This window comes from Pseudorasbora parva, chromosome 22 (assembly GCF_024679245.1).
Source record: "Pseudorasbora parva isolate DD20220531a chromosome 22, ASM2467924v1, whole genome shotgun sequence".
NCBI lineage: Eukaryota > Metazoa > Chordata > Actinopteri > Cypriniformes > Gobionidae > Pseudorasbora > Pseudorasbora parva.
In genome coordinates, this window is record NC_090193.1 from 11,510,485 (window position 1) to 11,524,412 (window position 13,928).

Below are 13,928 nucleotides of genomic sequence, written 5' to 3' on the forward strand. Positions count from 1 at the left end.
CGTGAACATCACTCTTGACTCAGGGCAGCAGAGAGGAAATGGCGGAAATCTAAAAACTATACTGACCTTACCTTGTATCAGTCTCTTTTCTCTTCTTTCTCTACAAATGTCTCCACTGCTAAAACAACATACTACCACAACACAATCAATAATTGCTCTGATTCTCGCACACTCTTCAAAACATTCTCCTCTCTTCTTTGTCCACCTCCTCCCCCTCCTTCATCAACTCTTACAGCTGATGACTTTGCTTCATTTTTCACAAACAAAACATCTCTCATCAGCAACCAGCAACTCCTCACCAAAAACTGACACACACATCTCAACAACTAACACGAACACGCTTCCATCCTTCTCTCTGCTCTCCGAGGCAGCTATTTCTAAACTCATCCTTTCCAATCACCCTACTACCTGTCCACTTGATCCTATACCCACTCACCTCCTTCAGGCCATTTCTTCTTCAATCACTCCTGCACTCACTCACATTAGCTGCGTTTCCATTACAGATTTGCAAAAAAACTTTTGCGATATTTCTTAAATGTCGATAAAAAACTATTGCGAAATGACAGCGTTTCCATAGCTGCAGTTATGCGACTAAAACGTATTATTTTCCTCTCGCGATATGTCATTCTAAAATGATGCTACTTGGTAGGTTTGTATATCCCATCCACTCCACTAGCCATTATTTTTTTTGGAAGGAGACGTGTGTGTTATCCAAGCATTAATGGCAAATAAAGCCCCTTATTACTTAAGCGGCACGGAGGTGTGTGTGTGTGTTTGTGTCAGATCTGCTTCAAGGTCTTCTTGATAATGTGGCAATTCTGTGTTTAGAATCCAATATTCCTGCAATTCTATTGTCTTTTAGTTTAATCAAGAATTCTATCTCGTCTTCTCTCCAAACAAACCATCATCTGTAAAGAATGATCGACTTTTATGCGCGCCAGGTTGACGCAATAGAGAAGAGCGAAATGTTTGAATTTGCATGGTAACTCAAATGTTTTTTTTATTTTTTTTTATTTTTGTTTTTTACTACTTTCATTATTTTAGCTAAACATTTCATTTGTTGGACATATGAACTGAATTAAGAAATGCTTTGGAAAAGAAAAAAACGGCATTTAATAAACTATTTTTTTTTTTTTTTTTTTTTAAATGAAGACAGCGTTTGGAGTGAGTGCAAGAAAAATTATTAGTTCCCTGAGTCCACAAATAAAAGTAGACAGTTTATAGTTTATAATTATGTCTTGAACTTATCTGTATAGCTAAAAATGACAGAGTATTGCGAGTTGTTTCGGCTGTCTTAAAGGAAGAAGGAAAAAATGAGAAAACGCCGGCGCTTTTATCGGCGGTGGGTTAAAGAAAACAGCCTAACTACGAAACTAAATAGGCTACAATCAGGCCTAAACATTAGCTTGTAATATTATTATTTAAATTATGTTGATTATGAAAAGTGAGCAGCATGAGTAAGACATAAGATTAGCAATATGTTTGAGATTGGGAGTCACATGATTTTGACCACTTCGAGTTTTATTTTCTAGAAAGTATTTTTTTAAAAAAAAAATGATTTAGTTTTGTATAAATTGTATTTTTATTTTAATCGATTTTTTATCAATTAATTGCCTGTATATTAAATAAGAAACAAACCAAGATCGTCTGGAATGACGTGCGTAGCTGGCCTGTTCTCAAGGGGGACTGCAGGTGGATGCAAGAGCTGTGATGACGACACAGCTGATCCACGATTGGCTGATTCACTGCATGACAGCGAACACGTGCGTTTCGTGTTTATTCTAAAACCTTACGTTATGCTAATGCTCAAAAATTATTTATTTATAACAGTAAAACCTCTTTTCGTGTAGCCGCGATGTTATATCATCATGTTTATCAAACTAAAACTGATAAAAACCGTTGACAACACTTCATTGATAGTGTATGTTTATATGTTGAACATTAATCTTGTCCAAATAGACGCTTTATTAAACAGTACATAAAGTATTGAATGAAAATATCATTTGAAACATCTGTGTATTTGAGAAATATTGCATTTATTTAACTTCAGCTGTGATAAAGTTTGCAAACGCAGTGCAAGCGTCACCACGGGAAGCAGAAAGTGTCCGACTTCACGTCTCCGTTTGCAGCTCCTCCCCGCCTGCACTCGGCTACTCTCGCCGATCGCATGCATCCAGCCACAGCCGATGTCGAACACACCTTATAGCTCTTTCTGTTTTAATACATTTCTTGAATATGTCTAAATAGTAGGACTATATATAGTCTAGTTATATTATTTGTGGCTGCACCGGGGTCCGTCATTACTAGGTTAAAGTTACGCCACTGTCCTTATTAAGAGAAAATATATGTCATTTTAACTACATTATATCTTGTTAAAGGTCCCGTCCTTTGCGTGTTTTTGAAGCTTTGATTATGTTTACAGTGTGCAATATAACATGAGTTATATGTTTCGTGTGTAAAAAAACCCAGTATTTTTCACACAATTTACTTATCTGTACACCGCTGTTTTCTCTGTCCTAAAAACGGCCTGATGATTTCCTTGTTCTATGAAGTCCCTCCTTCAGAAATACGTAACGAGTTCTGATTGGGCCAGCGCTTCCCGTTTTGTGATTGGACAGCAGCTTAGCGCACTTTGCCCAGAAAGTTCCCGCCTCTTACCATAACGGGGAGATGCAAGTGCTGAATGCATGCTCTTCTCCACGTGGGAGAGCAACAAGACCACGCCCCCTATTTTGGGTGTACTTTTGGGCGGAGGGTTAGTCAACAAACGGTTCTAGTGACGTCATTCATGCAAGGAAGTGCAGGGGTGTAGTCCAAACTTCGCTGTACGCTTTAAAAGGGAACTTCTATTAAATAAAATATCTCGCTTGGCATTGAACTTTGAGTGTTATAATTTTACAGGTATTATTTATGCTCTAACAGCAACATTTCACACTAACTAAAGTGAATCATGAAGAACGGGACATTTAAGTTGTTATTACGACACAATTGAGTGGAAAATATAATTTTTGCGATATATGGGAGTTTTTGCGAAATTGCTGCCTTTCAATTCGGTGTATTTTCAATTCGCAATTTCAATTTGCGCATTTTGAAGGGTAATGGAAACGCGGCTAATGTCAACACTTCTCTTCATACGGGAAACTTTCCCACAGCATTTAAGCAGGCTCGGCTAACCCCACTGCTTAATAAACCCTCTCTGAATCCGGCACTTTTAGAAAAAAATTACAGCGAGTAGTAGTTTTCCCTTCCCAACCCTTCTCCCTTTCGGTATCCCTTCTGCCTTTCATTACAAAGACACTTGAGCGAGTTGTGTTCAATCAACTCTCTATGTTTCTTGAACAGAACAACCTCCTGGACAACAACCAATCCGGCTTCAAAAGTGGCCACTCGACTGAGACTGCCTTGCTCTCTGTAACTGAGGCACTGAGACGGGCAAAAGCAGCTTCCAAAAACTCAGTGCTCATCCTGCTGGATCTGTCTGCTGCTTTTGACACAGTTAATCACCAGATCCTCCTGTCAACACTTAAGAAGATGGATATCTCAGGAACTGCTCTCCAGTGGTTCAGGTCTTACCTCTCTGGTAGGTCCTACAGGGTGTCATGGAGAGGTAAAGTGTCTAAGTTACATCATCTAGCTACTGGGGTTCCCCAGGGCTCAGTGCTTGGACCACTTCTCCTCACCATCTACATGTTATCATTAGGCTCTCTCATTCAGAAACACGGCTTCTCCTACCAGCTATGCTGATGAAACTCAACTCTACTTCTTATTTCAAACAGATGATCCTACAGTTGGTATTCATATCGCTGCCTGTCTGACAGACATTTCTGACTGGATGAAAGACCATCACCTTCAACTCAATCTTACAAAGACAGAATTACTTGTTGTCTCAACCAACCCAGCACTTCATCAAAATTTCTCCATTCAGCTCGGATCATCAACCATAACTCCATCCAGGACAGCCAGGAACCTTGGAGTTGTGATTGATGACCATTTAAACTTCACTGACCAAATTACTGCAACAGCCCGGTCCTGCAGATTTGCCTTATACAACATTAGAAAGATTAGACCCTTCCTATCAGAACAGGCTGCACAACTCCTGGTTCAAGCTCTTGTTCTCTCCAGACTTGACTATGTCCAGAAGTTACTGTTAAGACAATCCATAATTTTCTCAAAAAAAACAACAGAATTGACTAACGATATTTATCCACATGATAAAGGAGGTCTTGAATGTCCCAAAAATGTCAATAACTCATTTTTGACCAAAAACAAAGTTACGGCCTTTTGCCTTTGCACAGCAGGATGCTCTTCTCGCTGGCCTTCCAGCATGCACTATCAAACCCTTGCAGCTGATCCAAAATGCAGTGGCGAGAGTGGTCTTTAATGAGCCGAAGAGAGCGCATGTCACGCCTCTCTTCATCAGACTGCACTGATTGCCAATGGCTGCTCGCATCAAATTCAAGGCACTGGTTCTCGCCTACAAAGCAACCACTGGCTCTGCACCAATATACCTAAACGCGCTTGTTCAGACTTACACCCTCCAGAAGCTTGTCTTCTGCGAGTGAGCGACGCCTCGTGGTTCCATCCCAAAGAGGCATGAAATCACTCTCACGGGCATTTTCCTGGACCGTTCCCACCTGGTGGAATGAACTGCCAATCTCAATTTGTGCTGCTGAGTCTGTAGCCATTTTTAAAAAAACATCTTAAGACACATCTTTTCCAATTGCACCTGACCAATAAAGAATATAACTTAAATATCCATTTAAATTTTGTTTGTTTGTCCAAAAAAAAAAAAAAAAAAAATTGTGTACTGTGTTGAGACTTCTTACAGCTCTTACAGGTTGTTGGCCTTGTTTGTTTCGTTGCTTCTATTGCTCTCCCCCTTTTTTGTAAGTCGCTTTGGATAAAAGCGTTTGCTAAATGATTAAATGTAAATGTAATGTAAATGCATCAACTATCTAGTAGAAGGAGCTCTAGCGTTGAGGATTGTGTCTGTGACATTGGCCAAAAAAACAGAATCTATGAGCTGGTACTCCTCAGGGGCCAGACCCAAAGCTTCCAGAAATCTGGTCAGAAATTAAATATAGACATTAATAATAGATAATTAGATAGAAGAACTCTCCGGATTGAGATCTCCCATTGGAGGCCGTCCAGGAGAGACTCTAGGTCCACAAACCACACTCCGGCTGGACAGAACAGAACCACTAGAAGGTGGCAAACTCAGTCCTTTTAATGTCTTATGTCTTGACGAGGTGAAATTCTGGCTGGAGCAAAATAGTCTCCAGTTAAATGTGAATTCATCTGAAGTTAGCATTTTGGGGCCAAATGAGGCTGATAGGGATTTAAAAGACTAGGCCTATGGTTAGCAAATGTGAAGTCTCAGATCTTGGGTTACTTGACTGTTACCCTGTTCCCTAAAAAAAGTGGGAATGAGATGCTGAGTAGGCTTAATGCTATGGGAAATCATCTTTGTTTTGCAAACCGGTCAAACAAAGATGATTTCCATTAGCATTAAGCCTACTCAGCATCTCATCTCAGCATCTGAAAAAGCAGGAACGAGATGCAGCGCTGCATTGCCACAGTGGGGTCATGCTCAGGAACATCTCTTCATGCAAAGTGACCTGAAAGCACACCTGTTACACATCTAGTTATAGGCTCTAAATCTCATTCCTGCTTTCAGGGAAAAGGGTTACAGTCAAGTAACAAGAGACCTTCATTATCAAAAGCTACTCTTAATGATGTGCTGACTTAGCACTATGAGAATGACAATATTACAATGTCTGGACATCTTAAGGTTGTGTAGTTAGTGCACACAAACACAAACACAAATAAATGTGCGGAGAGAACCACCTCTTAACAAAGCCCTGGAGGATGCAACCCCTCTGGTGGAATGAGCCCCAGATAACTCACAGAGGCGGAGCTTGACCACTTGCCTCATAGGCTAGAGTTATATCATCCTTCACCCAGTGTGCAGAGCACAAACTGGACACAGTAGGTGAAGTCCTCTTTAGCAAAGTAATGACCGTAAGAAAAAAAAAAAACATCTCTAGAGTCAGAAGGTTGTCAGATGCTTGTCAGACGCAGTGGTTCAAAAAGGGGTCTCGACTAGCCCCGACTAGGGATCGTTGCTTTAACGAGAGGCCTCAGCAGCCTTGCTCCATAGATTGATGTCATCAATAAGGGGCAAGACCATTGCTGACAGAGCTTTGCCAGGACTTGAGTGTTTGTTGGACATGCATAAAGACACAGTTATGGCCACACATGGACCATGGTGTCCAGACCCAATGCTGTCTCATGTAAAGGGAAGAGGTCCACTTTTATGCCATAATAATTTCCCCACATCTTTTGACTTCCTCTGGGTGGCGTTTCCATTATTTGCTTGTCACAGCCTGACATAAAGTCAGTAGCATGGGCACATTTACATTTACATTTAATCATTTAGCAGACGCTTTTATCCAAAGCAACTTACACAAAAGGGGAGAGCAATAGAAGCAACGAAACAAACAAGGCCAACAACCTGTAAGATCTGTAAGAAGTCTCAATTAATTAGCACAGTACACATTTTTTTTTTTTTTTATAGCCATCTACAATAGCCACCTACAACAAAAACTCACGTACGCAAAATACAGAACACTGGATTTTGATAGCGATGATAACAACCCATTAGGACTAAGGCTGTTGCCCCAACTGTTGTTGTTAATGCAGATTCAGTGGCACTCTGATCGATCTACATTGAACAGCCCCATTAGCAGCAAACTGTGGGGCACTGTGTGTTCTGACACCTTATTTCATAGGCAGCCTTAAACTTTTCAACAATTTGATCGAGACAGGCTAACCGTCACTTTCCACATATAGTATGCATCAGTGAGCATTGGGTGCCCATGAACCTGTCACTGGTTTACTGGTTGTCCTTCCATGCACCTCTTTTGGTAGGTACTAACCAGTACAAACGGGGAAAACCCCACAATACTTGCCCTTTTGCAAATACTCTAACCCACTTTTCTATCTAATTTCTTCTCAAACTCAACTCCACTACTGCACATTTTGTATGTCTCACTCATCAGACATGCCCAGTTAAAGTCTTGTAATTTTCGACTAATGAATTGGTGAATTAAATTAGGTGTGCTTTGTGAGGGAGTTCTCCAACATGTGCAGTGGTTCCCCTGGACAGGTTTAAAAAAGACTCTCTCACTATATGGCCCTTGTCAAAGTCACTCAGATATTTTCTCTTGCCAATTTTTCCTGGTTCCAGCCTGGTTCCAGTGAAAAGCCAAACTGGTGCTCGTTGTGCTTGTTAAGTATGAGCAAGTAAGCAACATGATCTGGAGCAGTAAGTCTGGAGCAGTAACAGACACTGGAATATTTTCAAACCTGTATGATATTAGGTGTATGTAGCAGAGCAAATATATGTATCTGTAATAATCTCAAGATTATTTGTATCTGAATCTGTATTCAAATAAAACTTTATTTGTACTTCAAATAAAACTAAAAGTAAAACAAAAATCCCTTGTGCATGTCAGGACTATCATTCACAACCTAAATTAAGAGGGGTCGGAATGTGTAAATAGCTGTTTAGAGAACATGGATTCAGTGGTTGAAAATTGCTAAACAACTGTTACTATGCATGCAAATGAAAATTTGAACAAATTGTAAAGAATAGGCTACATGCTGTCTCCTAGAGAGAGAGAGAGAGAGAGAGAGAGAGAGAGAGAGAGAGAGAGAGAGAGAGAGAGAGAGAGAGAGAGAGAGAGAGAGAGAGAGAGAGAGAGAGAGAAGCCTATATCGTACTAGGTTTAAACATTTTTTTTTATACATATCAAGTATAGAAAATGTGTATGATCTCAGTTGATTATACCAATAAACACAAAGAGCTTGTTTGGTTTCTGAGAGACAAACAACGGGTCTATTTAATTTGCGATCATGCTGTGCTTATTCCATTAATTTGTGTATTATATCTTACAACATTTAAAATAGACATATCAAATAGTAGAATGTGTGTATGATGTAGTATTTAGTTGATATTAATCTTGCCAATCTCAGATTTTAGAGATGACAAAATGTTTTTTTTATCTGTGCTCAATTCACCCATTGACTTCATACACTCATTATTGTGTAGTGATTTTAGTTGTTTATGTATAAGTTCATGCTATCCTTTGGCTCAGCTGTTATCCAGCAAACTTGGAGTGGCTGTCAAGCTAATATATTTTCCATTATTTAGCACTTATTCATTATTAGTAATTCGTTTTGAAGCCACTATCCATGTCTTTTCGAATAAGGTATTTGGCTTCAGGCACATCCCTATTTGATATTATTGATCATCTCTGACATAGGTCTCTGTTCCCTCCTTCAGGGTATGAAGGTTACCATACGCAACTGAGATTTTTGTGTTGTGGATATTTAATACAAGAGTTTGCTTCACTTCATACTTTCAGTTTAACAGCTGTGTAACTGAACAGCACATATATTTTTAATGCTTAAATTATGTTTTATATTATGAATTGGCCAAATGTGTTTACAAAACTTTCTGAATCCACTTGCATTCATTTGGACTGCTTTCTTACTAAAAGTCATTAGGATAAAACAAAATAAAATAATGTATACCTGAAAAGATTTCTCACACTGTAAAAAAAAAAAAAAAAAAAAAAAAAAAAAACTATAACTATACTTGTCTATATTTAAACTTGAACTATAAAAAACAAAAAACAAAACTATAACTATGACTATAACATCAACAAGAGTTGGGTATTATGACACAAACTTAAAACTTGACAAAATATTAAGTAAGTAAAACTTTTTTTGCTACACAAGCATGTTAATTGCACTTTAATTGAAATATTGACTAAGCTAATACAGTTTGTTTGCATTCATTGTATCATTATCATCAATACCAACAGTTGCCTGCTAAACAGCAATAGCTCACTTGCTTGACCTATTCACAAGCTGTCCTCTTCATTCTTTAGCCAAGGTTTCCCTGGAAGCAACCGATAAACCCCCAGCTATACTGTCTTCCAATGTATGATTCATTCTGCATATATTGCCAGTCTAATCCAATGCTATGACATTCTTAACATAAATGCGATGTTGCTGATGCTTTACAGGTAAATATAATCTACTCTATGCTGGAATACAATGATTGATCAGAAGATAATGAATTAATGTAACAAATTGACATTGAGGCACAATGTATGCATTGATGCATAATTCGAAAGTATTGATTTTAGCATATATATTTGAATATCCAAATGAGTAATCTAATGTCCATTTTTCCATGTTCTCGTTTTGGTCTTCCAGAAGTGCTCTTTGACATCAGCCTGTTAAATGAAAAAGATTAAGATACTGAATTTACACAAATACACAAGAACAGACATTTTCTCATCTGTAGTTTATAAATTAACCTGTTAGGTAGACATGGTGAGGTTCACAGCTTCAAACCCCACAAGTTCGATTGGTGAGGGAATTGCCTTTTTGTAGAGAGTTCGCTAGAGAGGACAAACAAATAATACATTTTCAGCCTACAGAGGCAGAAAGGCAATAAGACATATTTTAAATAGAAAAGACATGTGAAAACATATGAAATGTGCTCATATGACAACAACCTCTGGAATTTTCACTCTCATGTCAAAGGACTGTGGTGAAGGTGCTACAACAGTGAAAGCTGCCTGGCGTTCTGGATTTTTCTCATATTTCTGGTAGAAACCCATAATATAAGATATACCAGGCACATACTCTTGAATTCTGAGGAGAAATTCATGTGAAAATAAAAAAGATAACAAGGCATGACATTTGAAATCTTATAACAAATAGTAATCTCAAGCTGTGCATTGGTATTTCAGGAAATGTACCTTTGACCAATCGTTGTGAACACTGAGGGCAGAGCTCCCCAGTTAATTTTGGTGTATATGGAAGGTTTAGACTCTGGATGGCACCCTGTGGAGACCCTCATAGATACATCATATGTCTGACACTCTGCACCCCATCTGAGATGGGCCTAAAAACACAGGACAAAAATCAGTGAGGCAATATGCAAACCAACCAGAATAAGTTGCACCAGAAAAAAAGTACTTTACCTTTGCTGATGAATGACTCTTATCTACGTTTGTATTGACACACATTTTCCAGTTTGCTTGTTCACCAACTTCGGAGACTATAATTTCAATGTTGTCTCTTTGAGCTGTTGGCAGATAAAATGCTACACCTTCATAGCCCAGTGGTTTTGCTGGCGGACTTAGACCAAGTGCTTTTACTGTGATTGCAGGCTCTGGAGTGGAATCAAGATCCTAGAGCATGAAGAGAGTGGCAGAGCTTAAATAAGTTAATAGTTACTATCTAGATATCCTGTTCCTACATTCATGATACATTACTTTTGCACAGCAATATCACCGCTGCTCATTTTTTTCTACTACAAATAAGGAGTTTATTTGGATTCTTTGGAATCAATCAAATCTAAATTCATTTACCAGGAGTTTTAAAACCTAAATATCTGGGTGGACTAAATGAAAGCTTTCCCACACACTGTATATCATGCAGCACATTTACAGTATGTGTAGTCGTGATCAAGCTGGTCTTCAATTGTCTCCTTAAGTATACATAACACAAATCATGATTAAGAATTTGGGAGGATTAAGGAGATTAAGTTCTCCTTTTTAAATATCTATATTTGAACCAATGATTTAACAAATGTTTCTATTGCACCTGATATGCAAGGAAGGAACTGGATAGATTGTGTTCTCCACAGGTGGGGATCTCATCTCTGGTGTCCTACATAGAGGGAGCATGTAAAACAAAATGGTCACACATATATTCTGAGTTCACTACTAGGAATGATTCAGCCATGATTAAGGTTATGGTCTACATACCTTGAATACTCTGCGGCTGAGATCTATCAGTTCACTGACTCCTGGAGGGTGCTTTCTGTTCGCAGTGACCTGAATCTGAATCTTTTCAATGGGTTTTGCACCCTTTGCTTTGAAAAAAGCAACATGTTATTGATAGGAATCCTTAAATAGTATTATTTTTGTTGTTGTATAAATAATTAATTTAAGGTTCTGATACCTGGTTCTAGTTTAAATGAAAAGCGAGTATGTCCCAGCAAGTAATACAGAGGATATTCATGAAGGTAGTGTGATCGTTTGGATTCTGCCTCAATACAGATATCAGTTCCGTAAATCTTGGCCTCAGCACATTGCCTGAATTTAACCTCAGAGTCCTCAGTCTGCCGCAGAGCAAAACAGCTGTTTAGATTGTGTGAATTGCCAAACATTTCTATTTTGTTCTAGTGTTGTAAGGGTTGCTGTACCTTTTCATCCCTTGAAGTGGGAAAAATTCTTCTGGCCAGTGGCAAATCCTGCTTGGAGTACTCTGTCTCAGGCATCATGGGAGTACTTTTGATTAAGGATGGATCCTCAATGTTTCTCAAAACAGCAAACACATTCGAACTGTTTGATGAAAGGTAAGAAATCATTAGGATATTTGGTGGCACTTTATTGCACATCACAATGGGTAGAAATGCTGGAAACCTACGTGGCTGAAATTAACTCAGTGACTGTTTTCCTCGGAGTCAAGTTCATTTCATACTTTTGCTCTTTCACGTTTATTTTCAAGTCAAATGCCCATGGCAGGTCAATCACCATCTTACTCTTTATCTCAACACCACACTGGAAAAGATCTGTGTTGATTCCATGGAAGACAAAATGATCCTTTGTCACACTGTAGGCAGAGAAACCATAAAGAATAAAGAAATAGTTCACCCACAAAATGAAAAGTATACCTTTGAATTAAAAAACGTATTTAATTCAAATTTTCTAAAGGAAGATGCACAAGCATGCCTGAAGCATGGCAATGGGATGCAGCGTTTGTTCCTTTCTTGGGAAACTGGAATTATACTTAACGCAGTTGCTGATTATATGGGGACATTTATACCCACTATGACATGCTAATCAATAAGGCTAGACTGATCAAGTCCGAATGAGTAAATCACTCATGATCGTCTAGATGAACAATTCCTGTCAGGTCAGCTCTGGTGAGCCTTCCTTTTCTCCAGGATCTGCACACTTAAGTGTCAGATTAGTTGAAAAACCCACATTCAACCGATATAGTTCCCTCTATTCAAACGTGGAAGGGCTGTGCAAGCAGGATTACGGGAGGATGTATCGGGTTGAAGAGAATTTTGCCAGTTATCTCTCCACATGGTCATCCTTGCCAGAATACATAGAGGCTGGTAAATAAAGCATATGTGGTAGCAGGTCTGGCTGGTGGAGCCCATGGCAGTGGTGCAAGCTTACCATTCCAATGTTCATGGACACAGATTAGCACTCTATTCCCCAAAGCAAGCAGGCTGAACTATTGGCTTCTTGATGGTGGTGACGGAGGCATCTGCTATGCTCCCATATCCCTGCTTGCATAGCCCCTCCACGTTTGCAGGCACCTTATTTATACATTTGGGCACTGTGTGTGACATCATTGCACTGCTTCAGCCTAATGTATTGTTGTTGTGCCCCAGACACAACAACATCGTCAACCTAAGGTATTCTTGTTGTGCCCCAGACATCAGGTTCCATGAGGACTCGTTCCCATAGCATCAACAACTGACACAAAGGTGAGTTCCCTCAAAAGAGAGCTATTTATTGAAATGAATACATGCATCCACTGGGTGTCAGTGTCAAATTTCAAACCTGCCTAACATAAACCAAAAACTACTGAGGGCTCCTTTAAAGGGTTAGTTCACCCAAAAATTTAAATTCTGTCATTAATTACTTACCCTCATGCCGTTCGACACCCGTAAAACCATTGTTCATCTTCAGAACACAACATAAGATATTTTTGTTGAAATCCAATAGCTCAGAAAGGCCTCCAGTGGCAGCAATGACATTTCCTCTCTCAAGACCCATAAAGGCACTTAAAGATGTTATTACAAAGTCCATCTTATTACAGTGGTTCTACAATAAATTTAGGAAGTGACAAAAATAGTTTTTGTGTGCAAAAAAAACTTAATAATGACTTATATAGTGATGGCAGAGACAAAATACTGCTTCCTGAATCAGTTATGAATCAGTGAATTGAATCAGCAGTTTGGATTGCCAAAGTCACATGATTTCAGCAGTTTGGTGGTTTGACACGCAATCCAAATCATGAATCGATATGCTGATTCATAAAGCTTCGAAGCTTCAGAAAGCAGTGTTTTGAAATCGGTCATCACTATATAAGTCATTATTTAGTTGTTGTTTTTTGCACACAAAAAAAAAAAATTATTGTCACTTTATAAAATTATTGTAGAACCACTGTAGTGAGATGGACTTTTTTAGTACCTTTTATGGGTTTTTAGAGAGGAAATGACATTGCTGCCAATTGAGGCCTTTCTGAGCCATCGGATTTCAACAAAATATCTTCATTTGTGTTCTGAAGATGAACGGAGGTCTTCCGGGTTTGAAATGGCATACGGGTATGTAATTAATTACTGAATTTTCATTTTGGGGTTAGCTAACCCTTTAAAGAATCATAGTTGAAATTTTTGTATTATTACCCAACAAAGCCTTCTGTCAGCAGGGAAATGTCTGAGCTTAGCAGCTCACCCAGATGTTCCTTGGGAGGAGGAGTAATTTCAGCTTTAGCTGTAGATATAGAATATGTTATAATTTTGTATTTAGCTTCAAATAAATTTAATGGGAAACGGTCAATAAATTGAAGAAAAAAGAAAGAAAGAAAAAAATATTACCTTTCATTGTAACACCATTTACTATGGAATAATATTTGCTGATTTCAACTGGGAGACCTAAACAAGTTGGCTGTATGAATCGAGCTTCATACACAAGGTGCGGCTTGGTCCAGTGCCAAGAAGTCCCCTTTTGAATATCCAGAATCTTTTCCCAAAGTTTACTCTCCTTCCCTGCAGATGGACTAAATGACTGGGGAGCAGAAAATAAACCTTAATGTTT

General features: G+C 38.7%; 1 protein-coding gene across 1 annotated transcript in view; it reads right to left on the minus strand.

Annotated features, from left to right (window-relative positions):
- Nucleotides 1-8,788: 8,788 nt before the first annotated feature.
- The window catches only part of vtg3 (vitellogenin 3, phosvitinless), a 78,137-nt gene continuing 72,997 nt past the window's right edge, over nucleotides 8,789-13,928 (minus strand). The window contains exons 18-29 of the mRNA XM_067431043.1: nucleotides 13,709-13,898; nucleotides 13,517-13,604; nucleotides 11,518-11,703; nucleotides 11,294-11,432; nucleotides 11,050-11,209; nucleotides 10,854-10,960; nucleotides 10,690-10,755; nucleotides 10,065-10,274; nucleotides 9,840-9,985; nucleotides 9,594-9,732; nucleotides 9,393-9,476; nucleotides 8,789-9,308 (exon numbers count right to left, since the gene is read on the minus strand). Of these exons, the coding sequence (XP_067287144.1) occupies nucleotides 9,396-9,476; nucleotides 9,594-9,732; nucleotides 9,840-9,985; nucleotides 10,065-10,274; nucleotides 10,690-10,755; nucleotides 10,854-10,960; nucleotides 11,050-11,209; nucleotides 11,294-11,432; nucleotides 11,518-11,703; nucleotides 13,517-13,604; nucleotides 13,709-13,898 (1,512 nt within the window). The 3' untranslated portion in view covers nucleotides 8,789-9,308; nucleotides 9,393-9,395. The remainder of the gene's footprint in view (nucleotides 9,309-9,392; nucleotides 9,477-9,593; nucleotides 9,733-9,839; nucleotides 9,986-10,064; nucleotides 10,275-10,689; nucleotides 10,756-10,853; nucleotides 10,961-11,049; nucleotides 11,210-11,293; nucleotides 11,433-11,517; nucleotides 11,704-13,516; nucleotides 13,605-13,708; nucleotides 13,899-13,928) is intronic.